At 33.3% G+C, this 14632-nt stretch overlaps 2 protein-coding genes across 2 annotated transcripts in view; one reads left to right on the top strand and one right to left on the bottom strand.

Moving 5' to 3' along the window:
• Cbp80 (Nuclear cap-binding protein subunit 1) overlaps positions 1-6772 on the top strand; it is a 56670-nt gene extending 49898 nt beyond the window's left edge. Inside the window, exons 6-9 of the mRNA XM_072536275.1 lie at positions 2464-2834; positions 2900-3098; positions 4012-4226; positions 6436-6772. Coding sequence (XP_072392376.1) covers positions 2464-2834; positions 2900-3098; positions 4012-4226; positions 6436-6549 — 899 coding nt within the window. The 3' untranslated portion in view covers positions 6550-6772. The remainder of the gene's footprint in view (positions 1-2463; positions 2835-2899; positions 3099-4011; positions 4227-6435) is intronic.
• Positions 6773-9755: 2983 nt separating this feature from the next.
• Positions 9756-14632, bottom strand: part of LOC140432892 (uncharacterized) — a 48108-nt gene continuing 43231 nt past the window's right edge. Inside the window, exons 16-18 of the mRNA XM_072521268.1 lie at positions 13793-13924; positions 10675-10873; positions 9756-10045 (exon numbers count right to left, since the gene is read on the bottom strand). Of these exons, the coding sequence (XP_072377369.1) occupies positions 9756-10045; positions 10675-10873; positions 13793-13924 (621 nt within the window). The remainder of the gene's footprint in view (positions 10046-10674; positions 10874-13792; positions 13925-14632) is intronic.

Here is a 14632-nt window from a genome sequence, read left to right as displayed (position 1 = left end):
AAGTATATATTACTGTTTTATACTTTTTATAATAACATGTTAAAAGTGTCAATAGAAATGAGGCAGGTAAGATGAAATTATAAGTAGAATCAATGTGTTTACTTCAACGTAACAAAATATATCTATAAATAGTTTTATTATTTTTTCTCCTTGTACTAACACGGATTTTCGATAATCCGAGTCGGCCACGGTCCCATTTATTGCAACTTATCGAGCACATTTCATAATAAACTATTTGCACACTTCAGTTACATGCAGGATCCGCTACGTTTTCATAATTTTGCATACATTACTCCGTTCGCGGCTTACACAAATAGTTCAATGTCACGTCTATAATTACTGGTTTTTTCTTTAAGTTAAGTAAATTGTTTTATCTTAAAATCAGAATGTCGGTGAAGAATTAATCTATCATTTAGAACCGGCGGACTGGAAAAGATTTGTTGTTATTTTCTCTGAAAACATGTGGAAAACCATAAAGATTGTTAATCTTCGGCAATGTGGATATGAATGTTTGTTGTTCATCAAGATATTTAATAGTATATTTATTCAATAAATGCCAAGTTTCGTAACATAATATTTATAAATGAATATGCAGCAAAGGAGGACCATTCTTCTTCTTTCATGACTGTTCTCGATCGTTGGATATCACATTAGCTACCATATTCGCTGTCGTGGCTTTATATAGCTATGTTTATTGCTGGATCAATCAACAACTCAGTGTGGCAACAAAAGGACATACATCGTCTCAAAGTGACTAGTCTGTACAGGGTAAGATATGCAATGTTAACCTTATGGGAATTTCGCCAAGACGTTGCCAGTTTTATGCAGTGAGTGATGGCGTTCTCTATTGTCTAGCTTTCAAATAAACGGAATAAACCAGGAGTTCTCAACAAGTCCTCAACAATTTTATGTAATTTACAAATATCGTTTGCTAATAATTTTACATAATACTATACATTATTTGTTTCTAATAGTAACTTATCAACTTTTATCTTTTATTAGTAGCAGTAGTATAATAAAATGTGCATTAAATAAACATTTGTTTCAAAGTTTAAAATAATTCCGGTAATTTCTACTAACTGCCAAATTTAAAATGTTATTTATGTCCCTGCGGTACTAATTACTGCCATAATGTGTAAGGAATTTGTAATTTTGGTTGATATCAACTACAAATACTTTCTTCTAAGTTATTCAGTAATTAAGAAGCAATTAGAGTAATTCTTGTACAGAATATGTTTAAAAGCTTGATACATCCAGGGCCTTGATTAGTCTTTATTTGTTCTTCGGAGCGCGTAAACATATTCGAGTTACGATTATTTGTACCATCTTGGATGTACTGTTACTGTTTTGTTATGGTTATTATTTGTTGGTGGCTGTTGTTGTGATTTGCTGTTGGCAATTATTGTTATTTTCTGTTGTTGGCTATTTTGATATTTGACGCCGAATTTTTACCGCAAAATGGAGGAAATTGTTCAATGGAAACGTGGAAAAGCTCTGAAACTTTCAGAGAAGCAGATACTAATGAATATTATTAATTATCATCTTAATCAGGGTAACAACGATTCTGTATCAAGTGTAATTAGGAAAGTGTCAGAAATGATTGGTGTTTGCGAAAAGACTCTGTTTCGCATACGACAGGAATATTCATCACCTGGATTACAATCTTCAAAGAGCAGGCCCAAGAAGCGAAAGGTTATTAATTCTCGTGACAACAAGTACGATGAAGGTGTCAGGGGCCAAATTCGTAGAATAGTTCATCAAAATGCAAAACCGCAAAACCCACAGTGAACTTTGACTGTTCCATTACACACACTGATTGCAGACCAAACGGATTCTTCCAATAACGAACAACTAGATGAACTGTTTTCTATGACTGGTTTCGGACCAAAGCAGGAATCCATGGAATTGAAGGACACTGTTTCACCCTTGTTGAATCATATTGACAAAGCGGTGTTCCCCCAAGCGAGACGTCGCGCTAGCTCCCCTACGCGATCCAAACCGGCTTACCACCAGAATAAGAATGCCCGAACGATCTCAAACCCTCCCAAAACGGCACGCAGGTCCCGCTCTTGCCGGTAATATTTTCCTAGTAGGCTATTTGGTTTCGCTTAGTAGCATTTGCCAATGTAAATAAACAATTGGAATATGTTTATTCTCCTCCAAAAATTATGAGGTCCAATTCCTCTTCTCTTCGGAAATGAGAAAAATTTTTTAAAAATATTTGAGGAAATTTCTATGATATACAGAGTGGAAAATAAATGCTACACCCTAATAACTTTTCTTTGTACAGGTTATTTTTCGTTGTACATTAATTAATACATTATTGGAATAAGCATATAATAAAATATTTTTATTTCATATTATATTTCTATGACTTATTTACCTGAGTTTATATTCCATACGCTTTTGCTTGAAATAAGTAACCAAATAACAATATTTTTAGTTATTTTTCTTTCTTTTCAGCTAGTTTACCGGGAACCGAAGCTGCCCACAAGTTAGTAGTAACCATCCGACAAAAATGTACCCCCGAAGAAGCCCTTGCTGTATTAAAAGACTTGCCCAACCCGCGATCCGAAGAAGACGCAGACGGTAGATTCAACCCGCTTAAAATCGACGTTTTCGTACAAACTTTATTGAACCTGGGCTCGAAAAGTTTCTCTCACAGCTTCGCAGCTATTTCCAAGTTTCATTATGTGTTCAAGATTTTGGCCGAGTCGGAGGAAGCTCAGATTTGCATACTGAGGAATATGTTCGAATTGTGGCATAATCACCAGCAGATGATGATCGTTTTGGTGGACAAGATGCTGAAGACACAGATTGTTGAGTGCTCAGCTGTAAGTATCAGCAGTATTTTTAAATGTAGTTGTAGAGTTTTTACTACAACGAATATTTTCTGTAGGTGGCGAACTGGATTTTTTCCAAAGAAATGAATTCGGAGTTCACAAAAATGTATTTGTGGGAAATCCTTCATCTTACCATCAAGAAAATGAACAAGCACGTCATTAAAATTGGAGGGGAGCTGGTGGAAGCTAGAGAAAAATTGGCGCGTGCAGAATCTAGCGACAGTGAGTCCGAGGACGACGAGAAGAAAAAGCAAGGTAAATGCAGTTTGTCTTACTCTGACTTGTCACATTTTGAGTGTGAGTAACTACAACGCCGTTGCATTATTTAAGTTTTTTTTGTTTAAGTATGGTGATGTATATGTAGAAAATACTTGTGTTCTGTCCTATTTTAAGTATTGTTGCTGTGTTATAAAACCACATACTCGGTCTAAAATCCATCAAAAAAAAATAGAAGAGTTTGTGTGGCCTTATGATTACAGTATTAGCTGCGCTCAGGGCCGCATTTAGGTCAATTGACGCCCTAGACAATTATTTAGTCGTCGCATTTCAAACATGTACCATTTTTGCGAAAATACGCGAAATACGTAAAATTTTTAAATTTATACACAGTGAGCTAAAAAAATTATCAAAATAGGACTAAAAAGAAAAAAAACTGAAATACTTTGAATTTGACCAAAATTTTCTCCGTTGCGTTTTTTTTTGCATCCGAGTGTAATAAATAGGTAGGTTTTTAGAATGTTAGAATGTGACAAATGCAAAAATGAATAAGTTTGCTGTAGTAAAATATTCTTTTATTATAATTTTTGAAAATATTGATTTATTTTGTGGTGGATACTAAACAAATCTGACTCAGAGGTAGATATTATTAAGGAATGGTTTCATAAACAGCTTAAATTATTTTTTCAACAATCTATTTGTAGTTTGGTTAAACTGTGGACCAATGTCAATCGAGATTCCTTGTATGATTGATTTAGTTGTATAAAAAGTAGTTTGGTGCTTCAGAACATGTTTTCATTGAACAACCTTAGTATATCACTCAATAAACATTACACGAAATATTTTTTCACTTTTTGTCTTGTTGGGATGCCGATTTCGATTAATCAAAGTTTAATATATACAATTATTTCATATTCGTGCTATAGTATTTACTACAATTATTTTATTGTAGACGACATTGAGAAACCGACAGAGGAAATGATAGAAAAAATGGAGGAAAAATTGGAAGGGGCTCAAGGAGATCAGAAGAATTTGTTCTTGATCATCTTCCAACGGTTTATCATGATCCTGACTGAGCATTTGGTAAGATGCGACACAGACGGTAAAGACTACGGTACGCACTGGTACAAATGGACGATTGGGAGACTGCAACAAATCTTTTTGGCGGTAAGTGTAAGATTTTTTCTTCGTTTATATCATTCATCTAATTCTGATACATTTATGGGATATTTAAGAGTTTATATATAAGTAAATAAGAAGAAGGTTGTAATAAATTGTATTTTCACTTTTTTATATTATGACTAAGCTATTTTCTTTTGAAATTTTACTAGTTTATTTACTATACTTTGGAAGAACATTTACTACCTTTTTAGACTATTTTTTTTTTCAGTTGAGGAAAGAAATAATAGTCGAACGGTGTCAGATATGCTAAATAAGGTGGATGTTCGAGTATTTAGAACCATAAATCACAAATTGTTTGCATGTCCACTTACGATTTGTATACACAGACATCGTTATGAAAAAACAAAATTTTTTTGTTCAATTATTCGCATCTTCTGTACATATTTTTTTCCCGTAGAGTGGTCAGTAACGTCGAATTATAATTCCTAGTTATTGTTTTCCCTCTATCCAGAAAGTCAGTCGTGATTGACTCTTGAACATTCTAAAAAAACTCTTGAGCATATTTTTGAACAGTAAATTTCTTGCACGTCATGCAAAACTGACCTCAGCAATCTGGTATCAGTATCCTTAATCTGGTATTCTTTTATTTGTATTTTACTTTTAAATATAATGAGGCATAAATAACATTCCAACGAACACACCAGTAATCAGACCACTAACCAAAAACGAAGTTCAACAAGAAATTCAATATTTAAACATTAGAAAATCTCCTGGGCTGGACAAAATAACACCCAAGATAATAAAGGAAGTACCAGATAAAGGAATCATACTGTTTACTCTCATCTTTAATGCTATTCTAAGGTCAAATTACTGGTCCAAAGCTCTTTAAAACCGCTGAAATAATACTAATTCCAAAAGCAAGAAAAAATCCAAATAAGGTTTCATCATATAGACCAATAAGTCTACTACCAATCGCATCCAAAATACTTGTAAGGTTACTGTTACAAAAAAATAACTCAGACTCCAGGAGACATGGATACCCAACCACCAATTTGGCTTTCAAAGGCAATTTCAATTCAATTTGGCAAGCAAAGAACATTCAACGATACAGCAGGTTCACAGAATAGTATACTCTATAAATTCTGCAATAGAAAGCAAACAGTACTGCACAGCTGTCTTTCTAGACGTTAGTCCAGTCTTTGACAAGGTTTGGCAAACATACCTGATTTTCAAAATCAAGAAATATCTTCCCATCACCTACTTAAAACTGTTAAAATCCTATCTAAGTGGGAGAGAATTCCGAACAAGACTGAATGAACGCAATTCCAATAATTTTCCTATAAAATCTGTTCACACAGCAGATCTACCTTCCAATAATGAAATCATCACTGGTACGTTTGCAGATGATGCTGTCATCCTTGTAGTCGACGAAAATCCAACTATAGCATATAACATATATGCTATAGTTGGATTCATATTCAGATTCATAGCTGAAACATATTCTACAGGTACAACTGAATGAAAATGAGACGTGCTCAAATAAGTGGAGAATTATAATGAATGAAACAAAATCAGTCCAAGTGACTATTACCTTGAGAAGAGACCAGTACCCCTAGTTTCACTTGACAATTTCCTCAATTTTCTAGCACCAAATACCTACATCTTGACTCAAAACTCAGTTGGAAAGAACATATTCTTACGAAGCGGAAACAAATTTATCTAAGAATTTAAAGATCTAAACTGGCTAGTCGGTAGGAAATCGAAACTAATCCTAGAAAATAAAATCCTTGTCTATAAAGCTATCATAAAACCTATCTGGACATATGGAATCCAACTCTGGAGATGTACGAGCAAGTCAAATACAACCATAATTCATATATATATATATATATATATATATATATATATATATATATATATATATATATATATATATATATATATATATCAAAGCAGCATGAAGGACTGAAGAACTTACTTCAGCCTCTGATAGAACATAATGCCAATAAGAGACTCAAAAGGAACTGGCCAATTGACCTGAGAAACGGTTAAAGTGGTCTTGTCACTGGAGAAGACCTCACCAAGCCAATAGGAGCTCTTTGCTCTGCAGCCAGCAAATTAGCTTATACAACATTATTTGTGCTTTGATTACTAAAAAGTGTAATTAAATTTAAAAAAAATTACTTTTATATTTTTTTCTTTATAAAAAACTGTTTCTGTATGCTCTGATAATGAAATCGTTAATTTTTTTTAGCACCACGAGCAAGTGCAGAAATACAGCTCGACATTGGAGACTCTATTGTTCACCCAAGACCTGGACAACCACATCCTCGAAGTATTCCAACAGTTTGTTTCGTTAAGAGCCTAAATATATATATATTATTTATTAAGTTTATCGGATAATGTGTAAATTGATTCTATTTTGTAGAATTACAAGATTTTATTGATGATTTTCTTTTCACTTGTCTCGAAAAATTTATATTACAGAACGAATAGTTCAAGATAAGAGGTTCAGAAATCGATACTACGACGTAGGATAGCAGAATTTTTTGTGTTTTTTATAAAAGCAATAATAAATATTGTACCTTTTTTGTTGTTTTTTATTTGATTAACATACTTTTGTTATTAGACTAATATGACTAGTTCCTATAAAAAAACAGACGATTAGTGCTGCATACAATGCGTCGTTATACACGATGCGCAACACTACTCATTTCACTACAATGATCACTCAAAAGAACATCGTGAAATAAGTACCTTCTATGGAGATATACCCCTTGAAAACTTAATGATAATCGCCACAAATAAAAAAATACTTACAGCAAGTCATATATACCGTGTTGGAACTAAAAAAAGACGGAATATACAACATATACATCTAACAACGCTGCTAGTTCCGTTTTCTCGTACTTATTGTTCTCAAAATCATTTGCTCTACTTTATTTTCTTATTAAAAGTGAGTGTGGTGGTTCCAGCAGTATTTATTCATTTCTGCGCAGTAGGTTATTACTTTTAACATACTTCTAATGAATGAGGCGTAAATATTACATAATCCCATGTTTAATTCGAGGCAAATTTAATGACAAACGATGAAAAACGACATTTGACATATTTTCAAGATAGGCAACCTCTGACTGCTGATGACAAAAAGGACAAAAAACGACAGCTAACATATTTTTCAAGAGGCTACTAAAACAAAAACTTCAAAAGGTCCAATAATGTAGTTTGTTTAATCTGTTACTATGGTTTGTCATTTAAGCAGTAGGAGTAAACTAAAAAGATAGATTCACACCCAAGAATGTTATATGTATATATATATATATATATATATATATATATATATATATATATATATATATATATATATATATATATACATATTTATTTGTTTTTCTAATTAAAATATAAAAATGTTGGATTGTTATGAAGAAGTTGATTACCTTTTTTTAGAGTTTATTTATCACATTGTAAAAGAAAATTGTCCGGAACGTATACGAAAGCGATATATTGGTGATAAAATTATATCTAAAATTCAATGAAATTTTACAATATTTCATCAGCGCATTAACTTAAACAAAACATTGTATGCTACTTTATAAGAATATAATCAGTTTTTATGGGATTGCCCATTTTTTAAATGTACAGGTATAGACTTATGTTCATTATTCAGACCCTATATAAATGCATTGTAGCTTATTTAGGTCATAGAAGATAGATTATATTACTTTAGTAAGTGTTGATTTTAACAATAACTATTCTGCAACACTAACCTGTTGCCTGTTTTATTTTTCTACCATGGCTGTTATTTTCATTCCGGGATTATAAATTTTTATTTGTTTGTACATGGTTACATGTTTATGATGCATTGTTTTTCATTTGATGATATTTGATGATAAATGACCCAAATCTACTCGGCGTTTTTTAGGTGGAGCAGGATAATTACCACTAGTACTTGGCATTGAATCCGTATTGTTATCTTAATAACACTATTACTTCGCTAAATAGTTCTGAAAAGACCCGTTTTTATATAAATGCAAACGAAAAATCTAAAAATTAAAGGAATAACGCAGAAAATACAAAAAATCGTCGATATATTTTGAATTTTAAAATTTCATAAATGTCATTATTGTCAAAACGTCATAATTTAGTGGAGTAAACTTGCCTGCGGTTGGACCAATTACAAACAAGCATTACGGCGCGGTAAATTTGAATTACTCCTCCTGGTTAAAAAACAAACCATAGTTGCTCTGAAAGTGATATCTATAGTTTTGTTCGCGAAGACAGTCCCCGACTAGTTTTGGATAAATTTCGGACCGATTCGGGATTAATGTTGTACGCTGGCGCGATTAGTTACTAGTTTTTAACAGTCAATTCTGCGCGAACGATTTCCGGACGTTTCTGACTGTTTCTAACCCCAAAATATCAACACGTTGTTTTGTTTATATGTACAAGGAGGAACACAGAAGTTTGACAAAATTTTATTTCAAAAACGATATTGCCAAAATGTGTACAAAATAGGGTATTAGTGTAGTAAGACGGAACGATGTCTACGGAGATATTGCTGGATGTAAAATGATCACCCATCTGTAAATAACAATAATTCCTTAATACCGATAAATAGGTGTACTGTTTTTAGTTCCATATTTGTATACCAAATACTTGCTTTTTAATCTTATTTATTTATATCGCTAAAAAGATGAAAGTTTTAGTTATATTTATTGAATGATGTAGAACATAAAGATTCTATTGCCACGTCTCAACAAAGTAAATAATAGGTTAGTTAGTATTAACATAGTATAAAACAAACTGTAGTATTAATGATTGACCAAAAAAAATAAACAAAATATCTGATAATTAACTTTTTCTTTAGCCCTTGCGCTAACTAAAAATCCGCACTCTAATCCATGAACCAAATGGACTGATCGTGAACTGATCATGAACCAGTTAGAAACACTCCCCGAACATCGAACTCTTTGTCAAAGTCCTGGATTTTTAACACCGCGAACGCTTGAAAGCAGAACTGCGGATGCGAATCAGTCAGAAACCAGTCAGGAACTGTCTCCGCGAACAAAACTTATGATTATGGTTGTAATATCTTCAGCCAGTCTGCTTAAAATCTTCATTGGCTTTGATTCTGGCTAAACTTCTGGATTAATATTCTAATCCCAAAATCATTTGCTTTTTAACTTAACCCTTTTAATAAAAGTATCTATACAGTTTTCTTGCATTATTTGTTTATCGTGACTTTACAAGTTATTGTTTTTAACATGTTTCTGATGAATGGGGAGTAAATATTACGTAAACATTGTCTTATATGGAGACAGCTGTAATGACAGTTAACACATTTTTCAAGATAAGCAACGGAAACAATAACGATAAAATAAGACTTCATCGTCATATCTGACAGGGGATAATAAGAACAAAAGACGAGACGATTATAGTTCAACACATTTTTGAAAATAGCCAACTGAAAGATTATTGTCAAATGACGTCATTACTTCGGAGGCTCAATCATATATTGTGTTTAATCCCTTAACCCAATGTTTAAATAAGGTTTCACAGTATTTATTTAGTTTAAAATATTTTATTATCATATTTTAGTTTATAAAGGTTCAAAATGTACTTAATATCTTCGGCCCAAGTCTGCTTGAAGTCTTCGTTGGCTTTTATTATTTTATTGTCCAGAAAATCATCAATTCCTTGGTTTGTTGATGTTATTTTTTCTTGCAGAACCAACAAGAAACTTTCAGGAGTTTCGTATGTTTTTTGGGAAGAAAGCGAATTTAAACTGAGACTTTGAAAAACAGTTTCCAATTGTAGACTAGACGATTTGGTAAAGTACTTTTGTATATTTTCCATAGTATCTGAAAAGGTAATAGTTACAGAAAATTTGGTTAGATAAGGACAGTAGCCTAGGTAGGATAGACGTGAGTGTATCCACCAGTTGGTGCAGAATAATGTGGGTTCGTTACCCACCATAAAAATCAAATAGTATTGCTCAGGTCACCGCTTCGAAGCACCTGACAAATCACGAACCTGCTTAGTACAACTCTTCCGGAATCGTTAAAATGTAGAAGAGTTGCCTACGCTCACACCTAGGTATGGCATATTAAGAACGGAAGTACTAGGTACTATGAAAGGCAGCTGTAAGAACAAACTGCTCAATTCGACATTTTGTAATTATACTGAGGTTTTTAAGTTTATACCGTGTTTTGGACTTATTTATTTCTGACTCCCTAAGTTCCAGTGGATGGCCGCGAACATCCCATGAAAGGATACATAAAAAAGGTTCCTGTCGGTTGCAGTAGACATTGACAAAGTCTGCCTCATGCGCAGACGAAATATCAGAGAGTGATAATTTTACTCTTCGGATTATTGGTGAATTTGAATGTACTTTCAGCCCTATTTGGTTGTATCTGGTACTCATAGTTTAGATGACTCACATCTATCAACTATTCCAGATCAGATAAATGTATATTCTGTAACATCTTACCTCTGCTTAGTGGCACTGGATGGGAGTCTTCTTCTTCGGTGTATACTATAGGAGAAAGCAACTGGGTTTTCGTTTCTAGTTGTGTTGTAAGATTTGTAATTAAGTCTTGTATCCTGGAGTCTGCTGCTAAGTCAGTAATCAATGGCTGAATTTTTTCTAATTCCTCGTTAAGTAAATTGTATGTTTCGTTTAAATGCTCCTGTAAAATAAAAACATTGTTACATAAACACAACAGTGTGAGATTCCATAGATCACCTTGTGATGATCTCGGATAGTAAATAACAGTCGGAGACAGAATTAGTTTTTCTTAGACATTTATTTTCGTTATTTTAAATTTATATAAGTTCTACATGTACATATTCGGCATATTCGTACATATTTTCGTTATTTTAAATTTATATAAGTTCTACATGTACATATTCGGCTTCCGTAGACCGTGTGATGATATTTGATACTTGAATAATAAATCGGCCATTGGGGTAAATAATCAACAATCACATTAATTTCTAAGCGCGAAATGAATGTCTACGGAAGGTAAAGGAAAGTCGGTGGCTACATTCAACGCATATAGTCGCCGGACGGAACGGGGAATTATCGATTTCGTTGAACTCACCAAATCGACGGAATGGAACACGTTCAGCTCACCTTTCCCGGTAGGTAAGTAGGCATTCTTCGTTCAACACACCAAGAATGACCACTAATGGATTTTTGCTCGGTCTTTTATACAGCCAGTAACTGTATAAAACATGTTCTATTGAATACATAGGCGTACTCCAAATGATAGGATTACATTATTGTCACGATCTGCAACATAACAAATTAAGAAAGAAACGCGAAAGCCATGTGTCAGTGAAAAACACCTAGAAATCTCCCTTAAAACGATATCAATGTTTTTAATACTGGTAGAGTTCAGTGTTCACATCCTGATCAAAATATAGAGCGTTCATTATACTACCTATAAAGTTTACAAAAGAAGAAGTAGGACAAGAAAGTTTGATAAAGAGTTTGTCACAATATGAACAAGTATCTGATCTGGGAAAATACTCTGTACATTTTTGAGATACTTAAATCAGCTGGAAGCCAACTTTTAGAAGAAGCATTTCTCCTATAATGATTTTCTGGCTGCGGAAATGACCTAATATGTTCGCATATTTTCTCTGCATCTGTTATCATGAGTTTTTTGGGACAATTAGTATGTTTGCCACGTTGATCATTTAGATTTACTCCTGCTTTCATTTTATCAACAAGGTACTGGACTTTTTCTAGCGGTTATTGAAAATATATAACATACCGTTGCTTTACATACCCTTATGTTTTCTACTGTATATTTCACTGTACACTGACGACGAGATGTTGCTTCCACAACACTTCTTCTTTTTAGCTCTTGCAGCGAAAGAGACTGAGATATAAATTTTGATTGGCCATTGTAACTCAGTTCTCTACATGTTTTAAATAGTTGCGTGATTGCTCACTAATAACTCAGCAGATTAACCCGTAGCAGACTGCTTACATTTATAAATACGCACCTAAAATAAATATTGTTTTAAAACATGAAACTAGTTTAGATCACTTTAACGTACTTCATCTGGGCAACTTAGAACTTCTTTGGATACTTCTTTAGACGAAACGTACGAATCACCAGCATCTCTGCGACGTTTTCTTATATTCTGCTTCCACTTATCAATGTTAAGCTTTTGTGTTTTCCCTCTGTTAATTTGGGTAATCACTGGCTTGGTTGTACTAATATTCATTTTAGCTCGAAATGACAAATTACACGATTGAAAACGTTGACTTACAAAACACGTGTAGAAAATTTGGCGCGAAACACGACTCACTTTAACACATACAACGTTGTTACTCCGAAAGTTGAATGTTTACTAATTTTCAAACTACCAAAACATACCTAATATTCCCCACAGTCAGCAGTAGGTACATTATTTTGCAGATATAGAACGTTGTTTCATGGAAATCCCACATATGAAAGTATTTTCGGTTACAACGTTGTTCCAGCTTAGCATTCAATTGTTGATAGATATTATTTTAGAGTATAGAAGCTAACAGAAAGTAAAATTTTATGAAAATGGATATTTAAATAAAATAAAATTGGATGATTGAGTTTCAGCATTGTTTAACAAAATTCAGTCAACAGTTGCAGGGAATCAAGGATAATTATTGTTTGTTGCCACTACAGCTTAGTAGTGGTGGAGAGAAAAAAGTAACAAAATTTTGTAGCGAACTGCTACAATTAGCTAATGTACTAATTAATCCTTATTGGCCTGGTATATTCTTTTTAAACATTTAGTATCGCGGATCTTTATTATTTTCTTGTAATCTATTTTCTAAAGCCATAAAGACAGCGACATTCACTTAATTGGGCGACTACTTCTTGGCATATCGATCTTACTAAACAGAAAGCACATCCTGAAAATTATTTTCTTCTTGTTTATTATCTGCTACTTTTTTTTTTCAAATAATAACCGAAAAATATTGACTGCAGTAGAATATATCACAAATTTGGGCGACATTACAGAGGTTAGAAAAATGCAAGAAATTGGAGATCTTTAGTAGAAAAACTAGCACCACTGACATCACATATACTGCACAGGTGTAGGAAGTTTGTTAGTAGTGATTGAACAACTGCACCTAAACGCGAAAGTGCTGTAAATGCTCGACGTGAAACGATAATGCCCGCTTCACATTATTCCAGTAGCATTTCAGTCCAGCATTCCAGTCGAGCTGTAGAGTGCCACTGGCATAATGTTAAACTGCACCGGAATGTACCATTCCAGTGATCAATCCCGTCCAGTTGACTGGAATGACGGTCTATTTTTCATTCCAGTGCCACTGGGTTAGTCTGAATGGCCAATCTAGTGCTTGATTACACGTTGAACAGTGAACACACATTATTGTTCCGATCTTACAGCTTTTGAATCACTGGAATAATGTGGACAATATGATCCAGTCCAGCACTGGACTGGAAAAACTCGCTGGATTACCGGACTGGAATAATGTGAAACGGGCATAATATAGAGAATAAGATGACTGGAGTCTTTAAAATAGGTAAACTCCCTTTGCCAATTAAGTCTATAGCTTTTATATTATTAAACAATAAACTTACTTTGTGAGGTGGTGTAATCGTACCGAATTTTTCTTTGTTATCTTCGTGTATGTATTTGTAATCTTGTTCTAGATTTCCCAGCATCTTGTAGTTCCTAGGATGCCCGAACATTACTTTTAATCTGTTATGAATCTATAACAAAAATTGTGTCATTAACGAGAATCTAACAGAGTGGAGAATCTAAAGACAAAGTGGTCTATGTACAGCAACTAATTCTATCTTATTCCATTACAATGTCTTCAAATCCGTTAAACCTCTTACTTAATCTATTAATATTCTCATTTCCAACTCTCTTGAACTTAAACTCATTCAAATACATACTTTTAATCCTACATATTCTTCAATCCTCATGTAGAAGATACTGGTTTATCACTCTTCCGACTGTAATATTAAACACCTTCCATCATCTTTAATACTCCTTCCCTTGCATAAACACTTTCCTCTATAAATTCAGTAAGCAACAAATACCTAATATTATTGTTCGACAAGATTTTAGAGATATTGTAAATGCATCCCACTTTGATAAAATTCGTTTATCTGAATGCATCCAAGAATATAGATAAGGTTGGATGTTGGATGTTGGTTGTCAGTTTATTTAATAAGTAGTAGGATACTACCGACTTTTCAACTTATTGTTTGCAGAACTTCAAGCTTCCCGAAGCATTACAACTAGTGAGTTATTACAACTATAGTTCAGTAGCAACTTTTTTACTTTTTGATGATCTTTTCTATCGTAATTGTTTAAATTCAATAGCTATGTTAATCCTTAGGCTCCATACACTTACAATTGTGAGCGTCTTATTTATAAGTGACATTAGGTTTAAAATATCATTTTGCACC

Source organism: Diabrotica undecimpunctata, chromosome 1, assembly GCF_040954645.1.
Source record: "Diabrotica undecimpunctata isolate CICGRU chromosome 1, icDiaUnde3, whole genome shotgun sequence".
Classification (NCBI taxonomy): domain Eukaryota; kingdom Metazoa; phylum Arthropoda; class Insecta; order Coleoptera; family Chrysomelidae; genus Diabrotica; species Diabrotica undecimpunctata.
This window is presented reverse-complemented; position numbering and strand designations above follow the sequence as displayed.